The 26742-nt window shown below is 43.0% G+C and overlaps 1 protein-coding gene across 3 annotated transcripts in view; it reads left to right on the top strand.

Moving 5' to 3' along the window:
- TBXAS1 (thromboxane A synthase 1) overlaps positions 1 to 26742 on the top strand; it is a 194142-nt gene that overhangs the window by 18981 nt on the left and 148419 nt on the right. For all 3 annotated transcript variants that reach the window (XM_010356280.2, XM_030932329.1, XM_030932330.1), the window contains exon 2: positions 24624 to 24717. In XM_010356280.2, the coding sequence (XP_010354582.2) occupies positions 24624 to 24717 (94 nt within the window). The remainder of the gene's footprint in view (positions 1 to 24623; positions 24718 to 26742) is intronic.

The following is a 26742-nucleotide window of genomic DNA, read 5'->3' as shown; positions in this document are numbered from 1 at the left end:
TTCTCTCCCTGTCTCCTTGAAAGGAAGTATGAGCGCTTGTGAGCAATAAACCTTACACCAACATATATTGCTATTAGTCTATTGATGGCATCTGTTTATCTCTCAGTTGTAGGTGTTTAAAAATTAAAGAAAATCTATTTCTTGAAAAGTGCACAATAAATCAAGCTTTAAACTCAATTTGCTTTCCAGAAATTTTTCAAATTTTCCCATGACAAAATTTACATTTATTTTCTGATTTTAACAGTAAGAGTACCATTCTAATTTTCATTTGGTCTTTGCTTCATTGGTTGACATTGCTTGCCCTTGGACTTGAGAACTTGAAGTGTCAATGAGGCATAGCACATCAGTAAATAAACCCCGCTAAGCCATACTCTACTCTCTCCCGTTGACCAGACCTTTTGTTTCCTGCTCACTCTCATCCAAGCCCTTACCCTCATCATTTTCAGTGACACCTCATGATGGTGTCACTGCAAATGTTTCTTTGCAGGTTCAATTCTCTCCTATCATAAAACAAACAACTGAGCCAGCCAACTAACCAACCAATAAACCAACCAATCGACCAACCAACCAACCTACCAACCAACTCACCTCTTCTTTGACTGTATGGTCCACCCCAGGCACCACTCCACTTATCCTTCTCTTCCCAGCCTAGTGGCTTGAAAGAGGACTTTGTATTTGCTTACTTTCTCACCTCCTATTTACCCCTGATCCCTGCAATAAGGTCTCTGTTCCATTCTATACTGAAACGGCTTTCTTCAAGGCCACCAGTAAGTCTCTAGTACCTAAACTGAATTAACAGTTTCTGATCCTTCTCTTCCTTTGGCATTTTGCAATGTTTGCTGTTTGTTTGTTTGTTTGTTTGTTTGTTTGTTTGTTTTAAAATAGGATCTTGCTCTGTCACCCATGCTGAAGTGCAATGGTGCAATCATAGCTCACTGCAGCCTCAAACTTCTGACCTCAAGTGATCCTTTCACTTCAGCCTCTCACGTAGCTAGAACTACAGACATGTGCCAGCATGCCCAGTTAATTTTTAAATTTTTTATAGAGATGAGGTCTTACTATATTTCCCAGACTGGTCTCAAGCTTTTGGCCTCAAGAGATCCTCCTACCTCAGCCTCCCATTTAGCTGGGACTATGAGTGCATGCAATCATACCTGGCTAATTTTATTCTTTATCTACTTATTATTATTATTATTATTATTATTATTATTTTGTAAAGACAGGATTTTGCTATGTTGCCTAGGCTAATCTTAAACTCCTGAGCTCAAATGATCCTCCCACCTCGGCCTCCCAAAGCACTGGGATTACAGGCATGAGTTACCATGCCTGGCCACTTTGCAGCATTTGATTATGTTAATTTTGGGTATATGTCGAAGCTGTCAGTTATGCAGGGGTAGAAAAAAAGTTGTGCATCATTGAGTATAATGCAATGGCCCCATTTTACAGATGTGAATATGAAGGTCCAGAGAAATTACATGATTTGATATGTATTAGTCAGCTATTGCTGCAATAATGCTGTGTAACAAAACACCCCAAACTCATTGGCAAATGACAATGTTTATTTTTCTCATGGTCTGTATGTTCACTGGGGTAGCTTTGTTCCAGTCTGACAGTGGGGTTTAGATCTGCTCCACATGTTTGTAATGAGACCCAGGCTGAAGAGAATATTAGGGAAGTGCTACTCCTGACAGGTCACAGGGATGCAAGAAATGTAAAATGAAACAGTAATATCTCTTGAGGTCTCAGCCTGGAAACTGCTAAGGTAATTTCTATCCACATTCTATTGGCTAAGCAATCCACATGCCCAAGTTTAACATTAATGGGGTGGGGAAGAAGACTGTCCACTATAGTGGGAGGCACTGCACAGTCATGGAGCAAAGGGCATTGATCTAGAATTTTGATACAGATGGGGCATGAAGCATCAGGAGCAGTGATTCACTCTACCCCATGCTCCAAGATTACACAGCTGGATTCTGATCTTTGGCAAAGCAGAATCTAGAGGCCACAAGTGACAAGACAAAACCATAACAAAAAATAAATAAATGAACAAAAGCTTAAAGTGAATGGACATATTAACTTTTATTGTAAGTGAAAACAGTGACTTTCTGGGTCAAGTGTGATGGCTCACATCTATAATTCTTTTGGGAGGCTCACTTTGGGAGGCTGAGGTAGGAGGATCACTTGAGTGCAGGAATTCTCGAGACCAGTCTGGGTAACATAGGAAGCCTCCATCTCTACAGAAGATACAACAATTAGCCGGGTGTGGTGACATGCATCTGTGGTCCCAGCTACTCAAGAGGCTGGAGTGAGAGGATCACTTGAGCCCAGATGTGGACGTTGTAGTGAGCCGAGATCGCACCACTGCACTTCCAACAGCAAAGACCCTGTTCCAAAAAAAAAAAAGAAAAGAAAAGAAAAAAAGAAATCAAACCAAAAAACAGAAATGGAGAATTTGCCCACTGAGACACTGACACGGTGAGTCATGGTGATCTTGCTTATGAAGTGATAACATAGCTTCAGGAGTGTTGAAGCAGGGTGCAGAGCTCAGTGTAGGGGTCAGGTTGGTCCTGGGCTGAACCTGGGGACAAACCTAGGAATTTCTAGCCAAATAAGCAATAGAGGGAAGGGTCTGACTGATGACGGAGCATGAGCACACTCTAGGAAGGGCAAAGAATTGATCTGGGGGATGGGATGGGGCGGGGCCCTAAGATTTCAACTCCAGCCTGGAAAAGCAGGACTTAGGGAAGGCATGTCTGAAGTCCAAAAGACCAGGGGAAACCTGAATGCAGAAAGCGCAGCTTATTCACCATGTCCTGAAATACAGCAACCAGGGGACATTCTTGTAGATTGTGAGCTGTATTGCTGAGGACAAATTCATTGTTCTACACTGGGCAGTAAATTTATGGATGTTGTTACGCCAAGAAAGGAATATGGCTGAAAACATAAATAGCTCCAGAATTGTTTTAAATATTCTCATGGGTGCTGGAGGCCCTCTGGGTTATTAAGGAAAAAATATGTTTATCTCTTGCCCTTCCGGAAACCACCCTTTTGTGCTGGCTAGTGGCTGTCAGAAGAAAGGGTGTATCCCTGTATCACAAGGGCTATTACACATGGTGAATTTAACTTGGGTTCTCAAAGATAAAAGGAGACTCTTGTCTTGCTTCCATGCTCCTTCTTGTCTTGCACATTTGCCCACTCACCTCCAGTAAGTTGCTCTGGAATGTGAACAGGGAGGTTTCTTGCAATCCAGAATCAGCCACAAAATCTCATTTCCTTTCTTCCCATAAAAAAGATGTGTCGATTAAAACAACCAAAATATAGACTAGTTAGTGTAATAATAATAAGTAGCAAAAACAAAATAGAAAAACAAAGCACAACATAAAAAAAAAGATGTTTTTGAATTAGTGTCTTCTTTCATCAAGGTCATTTTCTCTCCATCTCACATCCTTTGTAACCCTAGGGTGGTGTGGAAGACCCTTCCCCACCCACACCCACACGTGGGGTATTATTTGGGCCTTTTCCAGGGACTTCTGCCTGTTCTGATGGTCTTTGCACTGGGCTGAGTAGCATCCCCCACCCCCAAATTCATGTCCATTAGAACCTCTGAATGTGACCTGATTTGGAAATAGGGTCTTTGCAGACATAATCAAGTTAAGATGAGGTCCTACTGGATGAGGGTGGTCCCTAATCCAGTGACTGGTGTCCTTATAAGAAGAGTGAAATTTGGATGCTGAGATGGACAGAGGGAGGACGATATGTAGATATAGTCACACAGGCGAGAATACTGTGTGATGAGCAAGGCGGAGATTAGAGCGATGCATCTACAAGCCAAAGACCACGGATTGCCGGCAACTACCAGGAGCTGGACAGACACAAGGAAGGAGCCTCCCTTTGTGTCTTCAGAGGGAGCATGTCCCTGCTGATGCCTTGATTTCAGAATTCTCAACTCCAGAATGATGAGAGGATAATTTCTGTTGTTTTAAGCCATCCGGTTTGTGGCAATTTGTTAGAGAAGCCCTGGGAAACTAGTCCAGTCTCCTTGCCCGCATTGGCCTTACTGAGCCAAAGCATCCCATTGCATTGTGTTTGTTACTGTAACCCCCAGATCTTTGTCTTGACTTAACTCTTAGCAAGTTTAGCCACCGGCCTTTGATCATCTCTTAGCTGCAGTAATCTTTACTTGACAGAGAAGCCAGAGGCCTGGATAGAGGCTCAGGCCCTTCATTCAGACAGATCAGGAGGCCTGGACTGTGGCTGGGCCACTGTGGCCCACTGACCAACGGGCCAGTTCCTGTGGCCGGGCTCTAAGTCTGGGTTTCCCCATCTGTATAATGGACACAACAAGGATGTTGGTAGAGATTACAGGGCATGATGTTTATAAAGTGTGTTTATAATTTTATTTTGTGGGTCAGTACAATGCCTGACCCAGAGCAAGTGCTTAATAATAAACGTTAGCGATTATTAAACATACAGTTTTCTGAAATCTTTAAATCCATTTTTATCCACCCCAGTGTGAAGTTTCCCTGATTTTTCTTTTCCAGTAAATGCATAGCGGGTCCTATCTACTCTCTCAGTCATGTACGATGACATCTGGGCTAGTGCCTGACACAGAGTAGGCACTAAGTATATTTTTATGGAATAAAGAATGGAACAACTACATTGTTTCAATATCTAATCAAAGGAGGAAATAACTTACAGATTTTATGAGACTTTGTAACCAGCTTGATACACTCAAGGTGAAACTTTGGAAAGGGATGTAATTTCACCACATTTGTTGACACTAGGGCACAGGTGATGTGGTAGACAGCCTCCAAGAGGGCCCTCTGGATCTCTGCCCTGGAATTCACACCCTTGCATAGCTCCCTCCCCAATTGCACCAGGGTCAGTTAGCACGAGCAATGGAATAAAGCAGAGGAGATGGTGTTCTCACTTCCAAAATTAGATCATTGAAGACTGGGGTTTCCATCTTGGGCTCGCTCTTTCCCTTGGATTGCTTACTTTGGGGAAGTCAGCTGCTGTGTTGAGCAGCCCTATAGAGAGAGGTTCATATGGCAAAGCCAGCTACAGCTCCGTAAGCGAGCATGGATGCCATTCTCCAGCTTGACCCTGAGCCCAAAGCACCTAGCTGATCTACTCACAGACTCCTGACCCTCAGAATCTGTGAGATAATGAGTGTTTGTTGTCTTCAGTCACTTAGGTCTGGGGGCAATTTGTGACACAGCAGTAGATAACTAATATAGGTGCTGAGATAGGAGTGACTAGGACCAGCCAGGGCCAGGACCGAGGTCTCTAATAATGGAAGGGATTAGAAGCTGCAGGGGGCAGGCAAGAGTGGGCTATTCAGAGATCAGGCAGGTTCCGTGGGTCTCTACCTGTGCTCTGGTCCAGAACCCAGAGAGGTGAGAGCCAGAACCAAACACACTGATGAACAACGGGCACTGAGACTCAAGGCTCTTGGACTGGAACTCTGGCCTTTTGACTTTGTTCTGTACAATTTCCAGCAAGACCCACAAATGATCATTGTAGCTAAGAGATGATCAAAGGTCAGTGGCTAAGCTTGCTAAGAATTAGGTCAAGACAGAGATCTGGGGGATTACAGGAACAAACATAATGCGAGGGGATTATAAATATTTTTCGAAACACTTAACAATATTCTTTTGTTACTTTGAGTTGCCCAAGCTCTTTAAGCTGTCTGCCAAGCTCAAAGGCAGAATTCGTATTTCCCAGGCCTTTTGGACAGGTCATAGTGCAATAGAAAGGTGGAAATATTGGCTGGGTTCATGAAGACATATCCAATTGGCAAACATTTTTTTAAATGCCTGCTTGACTGGGTGAAAAAGAACCTAGAATTATTCTGAGCACTCACTACTAGTGCTCAGTGCCCCCGTGTACCAACTTGGCTACTCCAATACACACACACACACACACTCACACTCTCACACTCAGTTGGCCAAAGAAGCAACCTGTCTGCCCTACACAGGCCAGGTCTTCACTTCATATTTATCTGTCCCTAGTTTGAGTCTTGAAGCCCTGTTAACTTAGTGGCTAATCTGATCAACTGACTTGAACCCTGGGGATAGAGTCCTGTAAAATAGCGTCTGCCTTTTCACAGGGGCCTCAGAGCCCTTAACCCAAAGACTTGAACAAAGAGGGGCTTTTTGCATCCCCCATCTTACAAATAGGTTGGATTCTGGGCAATTGGCTGCTCTGCAAATGCAAAACAAGAAACAGTAGGGCCTGGTAATGGAGAGCACAGACTCCAAAGCTAGACAGCCTGGGTTCGAATCTCAGCTGTGCTACTCACTAACAGTGTGACCTTGGGCCAGTTACTTAATCTCTCTGAGCCTCACTGTTCCCATCTGCAAAATGGAGATGATAATAACAGCATGTTCCACACAGAATGTGGGAAGCACTTAGCAGGGCTCCTGGCTCACAGGAAGCATCCTGTAACTGTTTCCGTCTATTACGCAGGATCCAGAGGCAGGGGCAGCCCCAGCTGACCCCTCTGGGCTCTAATTTAACTATCTGTTGGGGTTCACCCGAGGTGGATGTCCCTCTTTCACCACAAGTCCCAAGGGTTCTTTAAGGACTTCATAAAAACAAAGGATTAACTGCAGATGACTAAGCCCAGATGATGGAAACAGAATCAGGTACAGTAAATAATGAACGTAGACAGGATTAGATTCCTACAAACAATACACTGTGTTCTCCTGCTCTTCGTTGGCAATCATCCCCAGTAGGGAATCAGTGGAACTCTTTGAGAGGCCAAGGAAAACATCTCCATGTGCCCAGGATAGCCTGGGTGGGCTCCTGGAGGAGGCAGCCCTTGAGCAGAAAACTGAAGAGCAATCTGGCCTTTGCAAGTGGAGAAAGCGAGTGGATGCATCAGCAGAGAGGAGAGTGGGCTGGGACAAGGGTGAGAGAAGGAAGCAAGCACCTAGGCCCAAAATTTAAGAAGGCCCTCACTCTCAGGGTTGTACAAGAGCAGGGGTAGCACTTGTACAGCCCTGAGAGTGAGGGCTTCCTTAAATTTTGTACCCTAGATTTGTTCTTGCCCCACCTTAGTCTTGGCCCTAGAGAAAAGCCTGGGAAAAAGCCCAGAAGGGTGAAACGACATAGCATAACTAGGAATGTGTGAGTCATGCAAGATTGCTCAAGTCTAAATTAGGGACAGAGATGACTTACAGTGAGGCTAGCAGTCAGGCTGGGGCCAGATCACCAAAGACCCTAGGTGCCAAATAAAGGAGGTTAACGCTTGAACTGAAAGTGACAGAGAGCCAAGGAAGAATTCTGAGCAGGGCTGCAACATGGTCAGATTTGCATATCAGCAAGATTCTTCTGGCATTGGTGTGGAGGGCTGATTGGAGGATGATAGAAGAAACTAGAGGCTGGGAGGCCAGTTCAGGACCCTACTGAAAACTCTGCCCAAGGGAGAGATGATGACCTGATACAGGGCAGTGCCAGTTAGGAGTAAGAATGAAGAACTCACTCAAGAGATGTTTTGAAGGCAGAACTGACAGGATTTGGTGATTGATTGCAGATGAGGATCAAAGGAAAGAGTCAAAGATAGTATGAAGTTTCAAAGATGGTGATCAATTTAGAAGCCAAGAGGGTTTATTAGACAAGATACAAAGCATGTGAAAGGCAGTGATTTCAGCTTCCCCAAGTATGAGGTAAATCCTTAGTTCTCCTGTTTTCGGTTAGATAAACTCTCTGGAGGTCAGGATGTATCTTATTCATTTTTGTATGATATCTACTCTGTAAGTATCTCTGAACTGGATTAAGTGGCTTTCACACCTCCCCATCCTGCTCATTGGCTTTCAAGTGGCCTTAGGGGTGTTACTATTGTTTGTGTGTTTGTCTCCTCCAAAAATCACGTTGAAATTTAATCCCCGATGTGGCAGTGTTGAGAGGTGAGGCTTGTAAGAGGTAACTGGATCGTGAGGGCAGAGCTATCATAAATGGACTCTGTGCAGAGTCCCCACCAGCAAGAAGGCTCTCACCAGATGCAACCCCTCAACCTTGGACTTCTCAGCTTCCATAACTGTAAGAAATAAATTCTTTTTCCTTACAAATTATCTAGGTTCAGGTATTGTGTTATAAGCAACAGAAAACAAACTAAGACAGGTATCAAAGTCTTTTTAAAGATGGCTGTGTAGCTGGGATCAGACCAACACAGCAATGTGTTCAAATTTCCATTCTAAACACACAGGACCCGGGGCTCTGACTTGGCCTGATGGTCTTGAGTTGAAGCCTGAAGTGTGACTGGATGTCAGGCGTGGGCTGCCCTGGGGCGTTGGGAAGTAGTGAGAGGGGTGAGGTGAAGGTCAAGCAGAGTGGGGGGTGTCAGGAGGCTGGGGAGGCTTGAGCTGCCAGGTGAAGTGGGCCTCATGAAAGACAATTTGGGATCAGAATGTCAGCCAGAGAGCAGGCTAGAAGGCTTCTAAGCTGCAGCCTAGAAAGGCTGATTCAGCAGTTCTAGGAGGAAGTGGGAGGTTTTGTCATCCCAGAAACCATATCTGGAGCAAGGGGAAGTACTAAGACCACAGGGTAGCATTTGGAACCATACAATGGGACTAACTTCCTCTGACACAGGCAACAACACACTGAACTTGTGGTCAACCAGAGCCCCCAGATCCTTTTCTGTGAACTCCAATGAAGCCAGGTCTCATTCTTCCTGAACTTGAAAAGTTTAGAAAACATCTGTTCTGTCTTCACTATCCTCCATTTACATGAAAATAAAGCGAGTAAAAAAAGCAAGTCTGAGCACTTTGAAACATTAATTAAAGGCACCACAGTTTCCTTATTTAACTGAGGGTTGCTACCTCATCTGGGATTATTAGCAAAGCAGAGAGCCTTTGTTGTGCTTGACAAAGTGATTAATTCAGACTCTAGGTGAATTTTGGCTTTCTCAACATCTTTTGATGTGCTAAGATCCCCCAATGAGGACAACGTCATCAATTACTTAAATAAGCCATTATCTTGAGACCACAATTATCGGGGAGGCCCAGTCTACTAATTGGCGGACAGAGAGACAGAAATGGACCACAGGGTTGTGGCTTCAACCCTTACTTGTTCTAGGAGGAGCGAGAGTCCTTTAAAATGTTTTGTGGCAATGCTCCTGCTGATCTGGGGTGATGAAGTTATTTTTCCACCAGGCAAAATGAAGCCTAGGTGACCTGTGTCTCTAGAACCAAGAACCCACCTGTGATTCCATTGACTTGGCGTTATCATGGGCCAGGACACAGAACTCAGAACTGGGGGATGAGTCTGTCAACAGAAGAGGGATGAGGTTCATAAAATTGGAAAGGAGAGCGTTATTTCTCATAAAGGGTTGTAGCCTTCAGGGTGGCCATTCTGACAGGCTAGGAAGATACTTTGATGGAGGGGAAAAGGGAATGGGAATTTATGCAGAGCAGGGAGGCCAAATATACATATTCAATAAGCTATAGGAGGAGTCATGAATATTTATGAAAGGAGAAACATGTGCATGCGCAATTGAGCTTCATGCGTCTTCCTGGGTCCCATGTAGAAAAAATGGCGGCCTTACCATAATCTGAGGGTGGAGTTTTCGACCCTCTGACTTCAAAAGGTGAAGCAGAGGACAGGAAAACCCTCACTGTGCATCCTCCATGCAATGGCCAGAATCACTCCATAGTCGGGGATCTCTTATCAGGCAAAAGAAAGCGGCAGCAGCAGGCGGCAGGTTGACTTCAGAGGTGGAGGCTTTTGAGATCAGACGCGTTCAGGGCGATATGGCGTAAACGCCAATGGAGGGTTTGAAAAGGCTGCTTTCTGTTTAGCCCTTAGGGGAGAAAGCGTAATCATGGCTAGTGAGGAAGGGGTAGAAGGAGTGTGTCTGACCCCCCATCCCATCATGGTCAAGAACTCAGTTTTCAAGTTTCCTCTGGGGACCCCTTGGTCAAGAGATGGTCCGTTCAGTCAGTTGGGGGTTTAGGATTTTGTTTTTCGTTTACAAGTTCTAGAAGCAAACATCCTACTCAAGAGGCAAATTCTCCGGCCCCTGGAAGCTGTCCTTGGGCTTCCATGGGACGCTACATCTGGGCTTACTGTCCCCTGACACAAAAGGAATTCAAAGACCAGATACAAGAGGCAGCTTTTTACATTTTAAAATATATAGTCATATAATCTTCTATTTAAATAGATTTATCTTTATACATTTAACTAAGCCATTACCCTTTTTTTTTTTCTCTCCATCCTAGAAAACAGTTTTTGGGGGAAGGTTTTATGCTGCATGGATGTATGTCTCTGGTTTTTCTGGTGAAAGGTGGAGCACCTTTGTCTGGTTAAATTCAGTCAAATAACCAGTAGTTAAAACAAACAAAAGCCACCCCTGAAGTGCTTCATAAATATCAGTCACTTCAAGAGTTTTATGATGTACATCAATTGCTTTGTTCTATTTTTACAAAAGAAACACAGGTTGTGTGTATGTTCGGATGGTGGCACTACCATTTGCTGTGCCTTCATCACTCTTCTCATTAATTCTCACTGGGACAGAAGGGCAAGACACTTTCCCAGGATCAGAATCCTGGGATTGGCTGGCTGGATTTTCTTTTCTTAGTTTTTTATTTTTCTTTAAAGAGGCAGGGTCTCTCTCTGTCACCCAAGCTGGAGTGCAGTGTGATCATAGCTTACTGCAGCCTCTACCTCCTGGGCTCAAGTGATCCTCCTGCCTCAGCCTCCCAAATAGGTGGGTCTACAGGCACAAACCACCACACCTGGCAATTAAAAAAAATTTTTTTTTTGCAGAGATGGGGTCTTGTTATGTTGCCCAGGCTGGCCTTGAACTCTTGGCCTCAAGCAATCCTTCTGCCTTGGCCTCCCAAAACACTGGGATTTGGGAGCCACCACACCTGGCCTTGGGCTGAATTTTCTTGGCGTGGGATGGGCATTTTAAAGCACACTTGAGAAAGTAGAACATACTCCATTTTAAGGCAGTCTCTTTGCAGTGCTTCCTCCCACACATCAACCCCATGCTCACTCTTTCCCATGGCCTCCAGGTGAGCCATCTGTTCCAAGACAGCAGCCTTTCCAGTGCCTTCACCTGCTATAGCGCCACAACATGGCTCTCATTTATTGTGCCAGCTTTGACACGTCTGTTCTCAGTTTAATGATTGTTCTGGGGATGGGAACTTCTTGGAGGGCCCTGCTTTGTTTTGGTTTTTTTCCAGATTAACTTTGGGGGACATAATAAGCGGAGACCATTTACTGTTTTTTAAGGCTCAACAAATGTCCAATAGTCAGACAGAAGAGTGATCAAAATAGAAAGCATGTATTTCAACTGGCACTGACAAGTGACAGGGGATGCCTCTTAGCCACAAGGATCATAATATAAATGCTTAATTAACTGTTTGTCAGTAGCCATTGAATGTCTGTCTGGTCCACTAGGCTATTAGTGCCACAGGGCAAGGGCATATAGGCATGGTCCCTGCAGCATCCTGGTACCCGGAACTCAGCACTCCCCCAGCACCATGCTTGGTACCTGTTCTCTGGCCATGGCTTTAAATTATCAGCTGAGCCCAAGCAACCTACCAGACCACATTTTGATTGTGTCTTGCTTGGACCATCCTTGAGAGTCATGTCTTCTTGGCAGTGTCCCATAGACTGTGAGTGGTGAGTGAGATCACTTTAGAAGGCACATGGACTTTAAAAATCTTTCATTATAAAGCATTTATTTATTTTATTTATTATTATTATTGTTATTTTATTTTGAGAAGGAGTTTTGCTGTCGTTGCCCAGGCTGGAGTACAATGGCATGATCTCGGCTCACCGCAAACTCCACCTCCCCGGTTCAAGTGACTCACCTGCCTCAGCCTCCCGAGTAGCTGGGATTACAGGCATGCGCCACCATGCCCAGCTAATTTTGTATTTTTAGTAGAGATGGGGTTTCTCCATGTTGGTCAGGCTGGTCTCGAACTCCCAACCTCAGGTGATCTGCTTGCCTCTGTCTCCCAAAGTGCTGGGATTATAGGTATGAGCCACTGTGCCTAGCCCAAAGCATTCATTTTTTAGCATCAGTTTTTAATTTATGTAAGTGATACTGATTTTCACGTATGATCATGACATAAAATTTCCTTTTAAAATGAATTAATTTCAGTTTATCTAAAAGAAATTGGGAAGTAAGTAATAGTACAGGCAACTTGCAGATATGGCCAAAATTATAAAGGTGTTATACTAATAACTGAATTTAGAAGATTAAGGCCTTAATACTCACTGAGACTTATTGCCTCAATTGTCTTTCTTGCCCTGAAAGGTTAGGAATAAAAATGGAGAAGTTAGTTAACTCTCTGAAATACAATAACCATCAATTAGATACCTTTTTAAAGGAATTGCAATATTTTCTTTATAAAACATATCTTTAGCCAGGTGTGGTGGCTCACACCTGTAATCCCGGCACTTTGGGAGGCCGAGGTGGGTGGATCACTTGAGGTTAGGAGTTCAAGACCAGCCTGGCCAACATGGTAAAACCCTGCCTCTACTAAAAATACAAAAATTAGCTGGGCACAATGGTGCATGCCTGTAGTCCTAGCTACTCAGGAGGCTGAGGCATGAGTATGGCTTGAACCTGGGAGATGAGATCGTGCCACTGCACTCCAACCTGGACAAGAGAGCAAGACTCTGTCTCAAAAACAACAACAACAAAACTAAAAAACATATATTCTTGGCTGTTTCAGTGGTGGGGCTACCAAAGCCCGCTTGAGTGCTGCCCAAGGCAGAGGCTGGGTGCTGGTGAGTTCTAGGCTGGCCTTCCTCACTCCACCCCCTGCAACTGTACCATGTACTGTTCAGTTCTGTAGAAACGGGAAGCTCAGGGTAACTCACAGTCCCCAGCCCAGATACTTCTTCTTTTCAGGCACCTTTCAAAACAAAATCAGGATCTATATACAATATAAGTTGGTGTAGTAGCTGAATATTGGCCCCTAAAATGTCCACATCCTAGCCTCTGGAACTTGTGAATGCAACCTTAGATGGCAAAAGTGATTTTGCAGATGTGATTAAGCTGAAGGTCATGAAATGGGGTAAGTATTCTGAATTGTTTGGGTGGGCCCCAAATGTAATCACGAGGTCCTTATAAAAAGGACACAGGAGTAGTCAGAGTGAGAGAAGGCAGTGTGAGGACTGGAAGCAGAGCTGGACGGTTATGACCATGAGCCAGGGAGACAAGGAGTGGACACCCCCTACCGTCTCCAGAAGGAACCAGCTCTGCGGACACCTTGCCTGTAGATCAGCGAGGTTGATTTTGGACTTCTGGCCTCCAGAGCTGTCAAAGAATAAATTTGTGTTGTTTTAAATCCCTCAGCTTGTGGCTACTTGTTACAACAGAAATAGAAAATTAATACAGCTGGGAAATATAAGTTCACCTAAAAATATTCCTTCACAGCCGGGCGTGGTGGCTCATGCCTGTAATCCCAGCACTTTGGGAGGGTGAGGCAGGCAGATCACCTGAGGCCAGAAGTTCGAGACCAGCCTGGTCAATATGGTGAAACCCCATCTCTACTAAAAATACAAAAAATAACTGGGCGTGGTGGCACATGCGTGTAATCCCAGCTACTCGGGAGGCTGAGGCAGGAGAATTGCTTAAACCTGAGAGGTGAAGGTTGCAGTGAGCTGAGATCATGCCATAGTACTCCAGCCTGGGCAACAAGAACGAAACTCTGTCTCAAAAACAAACAAACAAACAAAAACCCTTCACTTCTGAGAGGATTCTGCATATTGATCTATTATGTAAGACACTTACTATACATATAAACAGGGTCTCGCTCTGTTGCCCAGGCTGGAGTGCAGTGGTGCGATCATAGCTCACTGTAACTGTGAACTTCTGGGCTCAGGCAGTCCTCCTTCCTCAGTGTCCCAAGTAGCTAGTACTACAGGCATGCACCCCCACCCCTGGCTAATTAATTTTTTTTCTTTAGATTTTTTTTTTTTTTTTAGCAGCCTCACTTTGTTGCCCAGGCTGATCTGAACTCCTGACCTCAAGTGATCCTTGGCCTCCCAAAGTGCTAGGATTACAGGAGTGAGCCACTGTGCCTAGCCCGTTTAAAATAATTCTAATGGCAAAGGATTCAATTAACAAGTCTCAAAATCGATGTAAGTTTTGCACAGGCATTCACGTGGCTGAAGTATCAAACATGGTATCATGAATTAAGTGCGTAACACCTGACAACGGTGATACATTTTATTTTTGTGTTGTTGTGAACTCATGGATTCAAAATATATTTGATGTGTTTTGATCCATTGCAATTATTATTTTATTGAGCAAATTGTCCATGTATCAGTCTTGCTGGCCTGAAGTCAAGGTATCAGGCAGGCTGGTTCCTTCTGGAGGATCCAAGGGAATATTGGTTTCTTGCCTCCTTGGTTCACAGTTGCTTCACTCTAATCTCTGCTTCTAGGCGTCATGTTGCCCAAAGTAAATGAGTTGATGATGTATAATCCTCTAACTGGGAGGGACAGCCATGTCTTAACCCATTATGCAATCTGCTGTGTCTCAAGTGTTTCTGACTTGAGGAGTTGGTGGGTTGTGATTGCAATGGTGATGTAGATATGATTGGGAGACAACAGATCTAGAGGGAAAATTAAGATGAAATTTAGATTAAGTGTAAAATGCCTAACAGATAGTCAAAGCATCCATCAAGTTGGAAGTTGGATAAAGAGGACTGGAGCTCAGTGGAGAAAATGGAGCTAGAGTTAAAGATGTGGAATTATTGACTTATAGATGGTATTGAAGTGATGGGAGTCAACATAAGGAAAGGAACCAGCAAAGACGAGGAGGAGCAGTCTTTGAGGTAGGAAGAGTGGTGTCATGGAAACAGGGAAGAGAGTGCTTCAGGAAGGAGGAATGTTCATCTCTATCAAAATCCTACTGAGGGATCAGTAAAGAAATCATGGGATTGATAAGATCAAAATCATCAATGATCTTGATAAGGGCAGCCCCGGGGAAGTTGTGGGTACAGAAGCTCAGTTGGAGTGGGTGGAGGAGAGACTAAGGGCACAGAAGGGGTGAAAGCCATCTAGACAATGCTTTCAAGGAGTCTTACTGGGAAGCAATGAAGAAAAATAAAGTAATGGCTGAATCCAAGGAGTTTGCCTTTTTTCCTTTAAGATGGAAGAGACTAGAATATGGATGCTGATAGGAATGATACAGTAGAAATGGAGAAATCAATGCAACAGAAAGGATCAACAATTGAGAATAATGAGTAAGGACAAGGACTAAAACTATCAAGATTGGCTTTAGATAGGTAAAAACTCTCTCCCTCTTTCTCTCTCTCTCATCACGATCATCAGTTCATTAGTATCTGTTATTAATACACTTTTGGTTTCTAAGCAACCTGCCTTTGTTCTCAGCATATTGTCTGCATGTTCTCATGTGGTGCTTTATCCGCAAAGTCTTAGCCTAGAGGACAGGAAGGGACAGTAAGTAGGGTTAGTGAATAACAGCACTTGTCTGAAATGTGGCTGACCTCGTTTTAACTCTGACTCAATTGCTTAGCAGCACCTTGGGTACATTATTTATCGCTCTAAGCTTTTATTTCCTAATCAGTAATATAAGAATAGTATTTATTTCTATCCTTATATGATTATTAGAGGGCTTGTACAAGACAGTATATAAAAAGTACTAAGCGTAGTGCCTGAGACACAGGAAACTAAAAACTACTGTAAATTGTAATAATAGTAATGATTGTAGAACTCTTGTATGTCAATATACATGTATAATATATTTTTCTTGTGCAGTGACAAAGTTATTGTCAGGCTAATGACTGCAATGACTATGTCTTTGTGGTACCTACGTTATTGGTGAAAGAACTAAACACCAGCCAGATATTTATGTATTTACTGAGTAGTCTTCTATTTTTTTTCCAGAGGGGCAAAGGTTATAAAGCGGTCCCTTTTTCTAGGCCTTAGGCAACAAATTATAATGGCTGTCATTCATAAATCTTGTATATGGGGCTGCAGAGAACTGAAAAAACAATAGGAAGGTCTTGTAACTCGAACATATCTGTTCTTCTGAGGTTTGCATGTGTGCATCTTACAGCACATTAATATTCAGAAGTTTCCTGTTGGAATGCAGCTACCACACAATAAAACCACTACATTAAAAAATGTATGGAATGCAGCTAAAGAACTACGTAGAGGAAGATTTATAGCTTTAAATGCATTCATTGAAAGCCAGTGAACTAAACTATTAAGAAGCTAAAAGAAAACAACAACAAGGAACAAAGTGTCAGCCGCCCCCCAAAATAGAAGGAAGTCCACAATCAAAATATGAGCATAAATCAATGAACTAGAAAACAACAAAAATCAGAAATGATCAACAAAGAAAAGGTTGGTGCTTTGAAAAGATAAATAAAAATAGATAAACCCATAGCATGACTAATCAAGAACAACTTTTCCAGGCAGACTAGGAGTAGGAGGAAATATCTTCAACCCAATAAAGGATATCTATGAAAACTCTAAAGCAAAACCTCACACTTAATTTTGAAACATTAGCTGCATTTCTGAGAGTCAAGAGCAAGAAAAGGATGCTTCCTCTTCCTGCTTCCTTTTTGTACTAGAGATTTTAGCCAATGTAATAAGAAAAGAAAATGAGAAGTCAGACAAAAGGATTAAAGAGAATGGACTGATATTATTTGCATAAAACATAATTATCAGCATAGGAAATCAAAGAAATTCCACATGTAAACCAATAAAACTAATCAGAAAGTTCAGAAGGATCATTGATTACAACACTGGCATTAAAAAAAAAAGGTGCTCCTATAAATGAGCAGCACCAATAAAAATGTATGTAAATAGCAAAAAGATACTCTTCTGTGCACAAAATCTTAAGTGTTACTGAAGGACAGAGAGAATAAAATCAACAGAGAGATACAACACATTCATAGATGAGACAAATTGATGTTGTAATAATGTTGGTATGTTCTAAATTAATGTATAAATGTAATGCAGTTCCAAAAAAATCCAAATAACATTTTTTCATCAAATCGGACTAATTCTAAAACTAATATGAACACATAAGTTATAAAAATGTATTTTATGGTAAAAGGAATTTGAGTAAGAGAAAAAAAGACAGAAAAAGAGAATAAAAAGAAGAAATCTATAAAAAAGAGAAAAAAACTGTGTGTTTTAGAGTTGTAATAATTAAAATAGTGAAGCATTAACATAAGCTAGATAAATGGATCAGAATAGATCCAAGCCCCTATACTACTAAGGAGCACGATGGAAGTGACATTATAAATCAGTGGGAAAAAGGGAGCAGTGCAGCAGGCACACTGTCCCTTTGCCAACCCCTTGGAGGGATGTAATCGGCTGTGGGACAGGATTATTTTACCAGGGTCCCACTGAGATCCCAAATCTGTTGAGCCACCTCTCATTGTAGGATCTGGCTCAACACACCCTCTGATGATTGATTTGTCTTCTCAAGTACCTGGAAAGGAGGTACTCTAAGAAGGAGATGTCCAATTCTTATTGCTTGGAAAAAAAATACTCACCATTATAAATTTGTAAACAAACAGTCTTGTTTGCAGGTTGTATTTTAGGAGCTAGCCTAGCTACTACTCACATGTGAGTGAGTGTGCATCAGATGATTTCCAGCCTTGAGGGCAAACTGAGACCGAGGTCTCAAGGGAATGGAGAGGGGGCTGAACATGAGGATGAGGATGCCAGGGTGGACATGAAGTGCTAAAAGGGAAACTGAGAAGATCTCATGTGTAAAGTCTGTATTGCACCATTCCCCCCCCCCCCCGCTCACCCCCCCCCAGGAACATCTGCTTGAGGCATGATTTAAGTAGTTTCAATCCTTACAGTTTCTCTGGTTGTGGGTGTGGGTGAGAAATGGGACAAGGATAAAGGGAATGGAATTTACAGTCAACTAACAAGGCTGTGGTTAGCTATTAGCTAAGTCAATGAAAACTATTCAGATTTATCTGCTTATCTTCCTCTTCACACCCAGATATGTGCGTGAAGTCAGCTTGCAGTCACCTATCAATGATTGCTCATTTTCCAACTAATTTTTTAATCAGTTAGTGTAGCATAATTCTGCCTGCCACCTAGATAAACCATACTGTGGGAATGAGAAGGAGGGAGAAGGAGGAGGAGGAGGAGGAGGAGGAGGAGAGGAAAGAAGGAAGGAAGGAAAGAAGGAGGGAGGGAGGAAGGGAGGGAGGGAAGGAGGGAAGGAAGGGAGAGAGGGAAGGAAGGAAAGGAGGGAAGGAGGGAAGGAAGTTAGTTAATAATGTCAAAGTTGGGAAATATTTTTGAGAATGAGAAAGAAATGATAGGAAAATGTGTTTTCTCTCTCTAGTAAGGAAATAGATGCAGCCATCAAAATACATTGATGTAGCTACCAAATTAGAAAAAAGTTTTATGAGAGCATTTGGTGCAAAGGATACACCGACAATAGGACTAGCTGGGACATACTTTATGGAAAGCAATTAGATATTACATACCAGTGTTTAAAACCAGTGACTCATGGATCTCAGGTCAAGAAAATCTTCATGCACAAAGTGTGGGAAAACCTCAATGCACAGAAATGCTAACTGTAGCAGCGTAACTCAAAATAGCTAAAATATAGAAAACACCCTAAGTATTTGACAATAAGAATGGCTTAGTAAATTATAATATGCCTATAAGAGCATTCTTAAGCAGCCATAAAAATGATATTTATAAAGGATTAATAACATGGAGATGTTTTTCCTTGTGTTAAATGAAAAAGGTAGAAATCTGGATAAACAGAAAGAGAAATAAGCCAGGCACAGTGGCTCTTGCCAATAATCATAGCACTTTGGGAGGCTGAGGCAGGCAGATCACTTGAGCCCAGGAGTTTGAGACCAGCCTGGGCAACACAGTGAGACCCTGTTTCTACAAAAAAAAAAAAAAAAAAAAAAAAATTAGCCACATGTGGTTGCGCACACCTGTAGTCCTAGCTACTTGGGAGGCTGTGGTGGGAGGATCACTTGAGCCTGAGAGGTAGAAGCTGCAGTGAACTGAAATCACACCACTGCACTCCAGCCTGGGCAACAGAGTGAGACTGCTAAAGAAAAAAAAAAAGAAAAAGAAAAAAATAGAGATATAGGAAAAATATACAGAGAGAATGTAATAGCAAACATATAAAAAATACACAGAGAAAAAAACCCGAGAGTGACAATAGAAAGAGAGTAGGCTTTCTCCCTGACAGTTCTAGCTTTTGTGTTCAAATTTCTGTGAAGCACTTCAAAATGTGTCTCGGAAAGCCAGCAAACCTCACCCTCTGCTTCCATTTCTTAACAAAACCTTTTGAAAAGGCATCAATTTAAGGATCTATTTCTAATAAAGCTTCTGATGTGGCCATGATGTGTAATGGAATTGCTGGCAAAGCCCACGAGGGTCATGCATGTTGAAACCATAGAGTAACCATGACAAAGGGCTTCTCTTCTCCAAAGTGCAGGACAGTGGGTAACCTGGCACCGCTGGGCTTCACCTGTTCTTGGAGCATCACAATTTTTACCCCCGGAGAAGCGCTGTTTGCCAAGGGAACCTTTCACCATTTCAAATACATCAACTGAAGTTTTTGAAAGCAGTGCACCAAGTAGGAATTCTTTGGTAGCGACAGTGAGGATGTAATGACCAAACGGAGGCCCTGGCTATACCCTTCTCCCGCATAATTCAGGAGAAGCCAATTCCTGGAGGAAGATAATTTCTGTTTTCTTTTGTTCCAAACCTCAATCAGTTTGACCATCTCCTTAATATGTGATTCATCAAAATACCCCTAATTTATCAGGAGTGGCTTCTTTGGCTAAACAATGGGCTAAGCACCCGTGTTGAATCTATCAAGAGAAGGTTTTAGGCGGGATGCAGTGGTTCATGCCTGTAATCCCCACACTTTGGAAGACCAAGACAGGCGGATCACCTGAGGTCAGGAGTTCAAGACCAGCCTGTCCAACATGGTGAAACCCCGTCTCTACTAAAAATACAAAAATTAGCCTGGCATGGTCGTGGGCGCCTGTAATCCTGGCTACTTGGGAGGCTGAGGCAAGGGAATCACTTGAGCCCAGGAAAAGGAGGTTGCAGTGAACTGAGATTGTGCCACTGCACTCCAGCCTGGGTAGAGTGAGACTGTGCCTCAAAAATAAATAATAAACAAATAAATAAAGAGAAGGCCGAGGAAGATAAAATACAGGAAATTTTCCAGCCTTTACAAATTGAACCTGATTTTGGAAATGATCCAGTGGCCCGATTTATTTTGAGAATGGACAGTAAGTTGTGCTGCTGGCACTGCAGTATTTGTGTCCTGTAGCATTTAATGACCTCTATCGTTGTGAAAATAAAACCAAAAGATGCTGTCTGAAGCTATATATACTTTACGTTGCCATTTTCCAACTTAAGTATCCTTGATGTAAACAATGACAGGTGTCCATAACCGTAATTGTGGGATACATTTGCATTGACTCACATCAAAGGAAACCCATTGTAAACATCAGAACATGGTGACTGCCTGATCATTGCATATTACCTGCTTTACACAGTAGCATCCCTGGCCACCTGCACTTTTTAAATTGGCACAGGACTTAATGACACAATTTGGCATAAAAAGATTTCTTTTTTACAATGACAATTTCTAAAGTAACAGGAAGATATTTAAAAACAACTTTTCATTGACCCTGTAAGACTCACTCATAGGTGTCCCTAGTGTACCACTTACCTAGGGCTGCCATATCAAAGTACTACAAACCGAGCGGCTGAAAACTCCAGAATTTATTTATTTATTTATTTATTTATTTATTTATTTATTCATTTTTTTGAGTTGGGGTTTTGCTCTGTCACCCAGGATGGAGTGTACTGGCACAAAAATGGCTCACTGCAGCCTCAAACTCCTGGGCTGAAGTGATCCTCCTATCCCAGCCTTCCAAGTAGCTGGGACTATAGGTGTGCGCCACCACACCTGGCTAATTTTTTTTTTTTTTTTTTTCGAGGCGGGGTCTTGCTTCATCGTCCTGGCTGGAGTGCAGTGACACAATCTTGGCTCACTACAACTTCCACTTCCTGGGTTCAAGCAATTCTTATGCCTCAAACTCTTGAGTAGCTGGGATTATAAGCACGCACCACCATGCCCGGTTAATTTTTGTATTTTTTTTTTTTTTTTTTTTTTTTTTAGTAGAGACGAGGTTTTGCCATGTTGGCCAGGCTGATCTCAAACTCCTGACCTCAAGTGATCGACCTGCCTTGGCTTCCCGAAGTGCTGGGATTACAGGCATGAGCCCCACGACCAGGCTCACTCAGCTAATTTTTTTTATGCTTTGTAGAGATGAGGGTCTTGCTGTGTTGCCCAGGCTGGTCTCAAACTCCTGGGCTCAAACAATTGTCCTACCGTGGCCTTCCAAAGTGCTAGTTTTATAGGCATGGGCCACCACACCTAGACCACCAGCAATGTATTGTTTCACAGTTCTGGGCCAGAAGCCTGAAATTGAGGTGTCTACAGGGCTATGTTCCCTAGGAAATCTGTAGGGGAGAATCCTTCCTTGCCTCTTCCTAGTTTCTCTAGTTTCTAGTGGTTTGCTGATTATCTTGGACATACCTTGGCTTGCAGTGGCCTGACACCTCTCCTTGCTTTCATAGTCACTCAGCACTTTCCTGTGAATCTCTGTCTTCACATGGCCATCTTCTCATAAGGACACCAGTCATACTGGATTGAGGGGCCTCTGTACTTCAGTGTGACTTTATTTTATTTATTTATTTTTTTGAGACAGAGTCTCACTCTGTCGCCCAGGCTGGAGTGCAGTGGTGCAATCTTGGCTCACTGCAACCTCCTCCTCCCAGGTTCAAGAGATTCTCTTACCTTAGCCTCCCGAGTTGCTAGGATTACAAGCATGCAACACTACACCTGGTTAATTTTTTGCATTTTTAGTGAGATGGGGTTTCACCATGTTGGCTAGGCTGGTCTTGAGCTCCTGGCCTCAAGTGATCTGCCTGCCTCAGCCTCCCAAAGTGCTGGGATTACAGGCATCAGCTGCCATGCCCAGCCTATATGACTTCATCTTAACCAATTACATTTGCAGTGACCCTATTTCCAAGTACGGTCACAGTCTGAGATAAGGACTTCTGAAGGTTAGAACTTCAACTTACCTTTTTGACGGTGATACAATTCAACCCACTACACCTGGGGTTCATGGATTTTGGGTTAAGAACATGTTGAGACAGTCTGAGGGCAGCCAGGGCACCCTGAGACCAGAGGGTATGAGACAAGAGTACAGAGAAGGAAGTGGTAGCAAGACAAATGGAACCCATGTTGCTATTTCGCCCATAAATTTGGTGGCAATGATCTCTCCCTGCAGATTTGGGTGCAGGGACTTGAGTTACTGATGGCAATATTTGGCCAGTTTCCAGTTGAAGATGCTCAAGTTCCAGATTTGAGTCGAGGCCACAAATGCTCAAGTTCCAGATTTGAGTCGAGGCCACAAATGCTCAAGTTCCAGATTTGAGTCGAGGCTACAAAGGGAAGTTTGTGGTGGTGTCCAGGACACTCTCTGCTGACGCCATATGTTTGAAAATGTCTGAATTTTGTGCATAGACACACTAGCAGTATTTTCATAAGTGGAGTTACATAATTAGGGCATGGACTTGCATAATAATTAGCATGTGTAATTAGGCACAGACTTCTTGTCCTTTAGACAATCAAGACATCTAATTACAAAATTAAGATGTAATTATGTGGTCCAAGGTCTACATCTTTTTTTCTACCCATTAGAGATTACATTTAGAAAATAATTCAAAAAAAGTTGATGAAGAAATGAACATAGACATTGATTTGAGGATGTTAAAGAAAGTGTTAAGTGGGCTGGTAAGTTGCCTTTGGTCCTTCCTCTCAGTTGTAAGGGGAATTATTTAAAACATTATAGTTCACTTGAAAGAATAACTTTTACCAACTGTGCTGTCAACCTTTGGTACTCACACTAATGAAGAGGAGTGTTGGTATGACTAATCCATGGCATTCACGCATGGCTCTTGAGTGTGGTTTGTAATCACGCTTGAACATGGACCTAAATGTGATGTACTGGGAATTCATTCAAACCCATTAATGGAGCCATCCGGTGGAAATCTTAAGACAGCTTGGGATAGAGGACATCCTGCCTTCTTGTTCTGCCCAGGTTCTCCTTTGTGACCACTTTAAAAATTGACTCATTGGCCAGGTGTAGTGGCTTATGCCTTTAATCCCAGCACTTTGGGAGGCCAAGGCAGGAGGATCGCTTGAGGCCAGGAGTTAAGACCAACCTGGGCAATATAGAGAGACCCTGTCTCTACAAAGAATCTGAAATACTAGTTGAGAGTCGTGGCACATACCTGTAGTCCCAGCTACTTGGGAGGTTGAGGCAGGAGAACCACTTGAGCCCAGGAGTTTTAGGCTGCAGTGAGCCTCCACTGCACTCCAGCCTGGGTGACAGAAAGAGACCTTGTCTCTAAAGAAATAAATAGCACACTGTTCAGAATAATGCAAACCAGCGTTTAAGCTGTGTTTCCTTTCCCTGAATATTTGAGTATTTTTATTTTAAGTACTCTTTATTGACTGCAGGTGGGAAAGATCAAAGACTATAGCAAATACTCTGTCCTTCAAAAAAGAGTGATTCTTATAGCAGTAATAGTTGAGTTTCAATACACACAGAAAGCTAGATTGTACTGATCGTCTCCATGTTTTTCCTTGCCCTTAAATTGTGATTTGACTGAGCTCTGCGTGATGCTAAACAACCAGTTTGACTCATTAATTTTGCTGAACTAACTGAACTTTTGACCTAATTGGCTGCTGGTTAGGGATCAGAGCCATATGTGCAGGTTTTTCTAAGCCAGTTCTGACTTTAACTGTGTTATCCCTCTGTTCCTATAAACTGTTGAAATACCGTAGTAATTCCCATGTTTTGACAGCCACACGCTCTTCTCAGACTGCCGCTTTCTCCTGGAAAGTGGCACAGAAATCTGTCGGACCACGCTTCCTGATTTTTGGTTAAGAAAATATGCTTCCCATATGGTTGCAGGCCGAGAAAACAAAGACTTAAAGAGGTTGTAAGCATTTGGTGACAGGTCTTCTCCTCATGGCGCCTTCCCTCCGTTCCTATTTTTCATATTCTCTATAAGGCCAGGGAATGTGGTGAGGGACAAATTATGTGGGTGGCAGGGAGGGGTTAGTCTTGACCATGAAAATACCCACATTTGCACAGGGAGCTTTTGCTATTCTTAGTTTTTTTTTTTTTTTTTTTTTACCTTGCCTTCTGAGCAATTGCTCATGATAGATTTAGAGGCAAAGGAAAGGAACTGGAGAGAGGGGCATTTTTAAAACAATTTATTAAGAGGAATTCTAGGTCAGAGATGGGCAGTTGGACTACATCATCTGTAAGGCATCTCCAGCTCAGAGATTTCAGGATTCCTTGATTTCCAGCCGGTCACTCAACAGGAGGTTGACTGGACTCCTATTCTACTTACTCAACTCTAGGCCTCTAATTTTTCGTTTCTTAGATGTGGTGACTGGAAACCTATTCTTTTACCTTTACTTCCAGAGATCTCAGTACTTCCAGTTCCTAATAGAGCCTAAAGCATGAATGCAACTTCATCTGTCAGCTTTTGAAATCTGCTTTTCCCTCCAGGTACTCCACGTCAGCATTCTCAAGACTGGAGAAGTTAGGCCTCAGACATCCCAAGCCTTCTCCTTTTATTGGAAATTTGATGTTTTTCCGCCAGGTAAGCGCTGTCTTCCTTTGGCTTCCATCATAAAATATGCTAAGGGCTGGGCATGGTGGCTCATGCCTGTAATCCCAGCACTTTGGGAGACCGAGGCGTGTGGATCGCCTGAGGTCAGGAGTTCGAGACCAGTCTGACCAACATGGTGAAACCCCATCTCTACTAAATACGAAAAATCAGCTGGGCCTGGTGGCACATGCCTGTAATCCCAGCTACTTGGGAGGCTGAGGCAGGAGAATCACTTGAACCCGGGAGGTGGAGGTTGCAATGAGCCGAGATTGCCCCATTGTACTTTAGCCGAGGCAACAAGAGCGAAAATCCATCTCAAAAAATAAAATAAAATAAAATAAAATAAAATAAAATAAAATAAAATAAAATAAAATAAAATAAAATAAAATAAAATAAAATATGCTGAGCCCGGGACAGGCTTTCTGCATGAAACGTTGGTCTTGTCCAGGTCCCCACACCTTGAGTGGTAAAGGTATTCTGTGATGCCATGATCCCTCCTCTACTAATATGAATTGTTATGTGATGGCAAGAATCTATCTCTTATCACTATCAATATGTATTGAGTCCTGTCATCCATTCACTTACCCATTTCCCCCAAATGCTATGTAATTGCGTGTCTAAATACACAGACCCTAGAGTGTAGAAGAAGAGATTACTTGTGGCCTCAAGTGCACCATCAAATGATGGCGTGCAACACCAGATGAGATACATCCTAGCACTAGATAGGGTAGTATAGACGGTAGCTGTGGTCTTCTGTCAGAGGAGAGGGTGACCTGTCAGGGCTACAATCATCCTAGGGAACTTCCTGAAGAAGGAGGTTCTTCAGGGGCTGTGGACATAGAGACGAGGATACACTCGCCAGGTGGGCGGCACCATATATGTGAGTGCACCAACATAAGAATGACGGCTCAGGTTGACCAGCAGCCTGGACTGACTAGAGGCCAAATGTTAGGGTGCACTGGGCAATGTAGTTGGGTGAGAGAAAGGGGGACTAGATGCTTACAGGATAGGAAGGCAAGTGAAGAACTATTTGTGTGTTAACATTTTTGAGAAGGAGAGGGACTTTGAAATGGACAACACTCTGCAGGGAAGAAGAATATAGGTTAGTGCTGTAGAACCCAAATGTTGCTGAATCCCAGGGGTGAAGCCACGATGGCTCGGTCTAGGCGGTGATGAGAGTGAAAAGAGATGGATAATTGGAAGCAAAATGAAGAACTCTTGTGACAAATTAGTGTAGAGAATTCAAGGCAAAGTGAGTCAAACATAAGTCTAAGCTTTGAGCCAGGGGAATGGGGAGAATGGCCATGGGTTGACAGAAATAAAACGTTGGGCGAGGGAGTGGTTCAGGGAGAAGATAAGTTTTTGCCAGAGTGACATGCCAGTGGAAATGGCCAGCAGACATTTGTAGATATAGGTCAGGACTTTATGGTCTACAGTTATTTTTCTCACATTCGGTTTTCTCATGTGATGGCTTATTCAGATAAGTCACGGGGACACTGACTCCAGACCCAACACCAGGAGCCAGAAGACCCTGCATGGGAAGAACCACCAAGCCAAACAAAGGCAGGAAGACTAAATTTGGGACAATTCTGATAATATCTCTTCAACATCTCTAGAATTTCCCCCATCCCTACCTCCGGAAAGGCTGGTCCTTGGCACTAGATAGAAAAGAAAGCTGCTCTTTCTGTCCTTTTCTGCCCCCACCTTCTCAATTATTTCTTTTCCATTCCTTTCTGTGTCCATCACCTTTTCCATGATTTGTCATGTTGTTTCTGTCTTTCTAGTGTTTTTAAACACTTTCTCCTCTCATCTCTCTCTCTGGGGTGGGCAGTTCACAACTTTTAAGCTCACAAACAACAATCTCAGTGAGGCTTCCTGTTAGCCCCTTGAAACAAGTGTGAAGAAATTTTAAAGTGTCAAGATAGAACAACAAACCAGATCGGAAAGCTAAAGAAAATGCATTTCACACATTTCTGGGGGGAAACGATCAGTTGTATTCCGCGGAGTAATTAATTT

The sequence above is a fragment of the Rhinopithecus roxellana genome, chromosome 6, assembly GCF_007565055.1.
Source record: "Rhinopithecus roxellana isolate Shanxi Qingling chromosome 6, ASM756505v1, whole genome shotgun sequence".
Classification (NCBI taxonomy): Eukaryota; Metazoa; Chordata; class Mammalia; order Primates; family Cercopithecidae; genus Rhinopithecus; species Rhinopithecus roxellana.
Note: the sequence above shows the minus strand (reverse complement) of the source record. Positions and strands in the feature narration are given on the sequence as shown.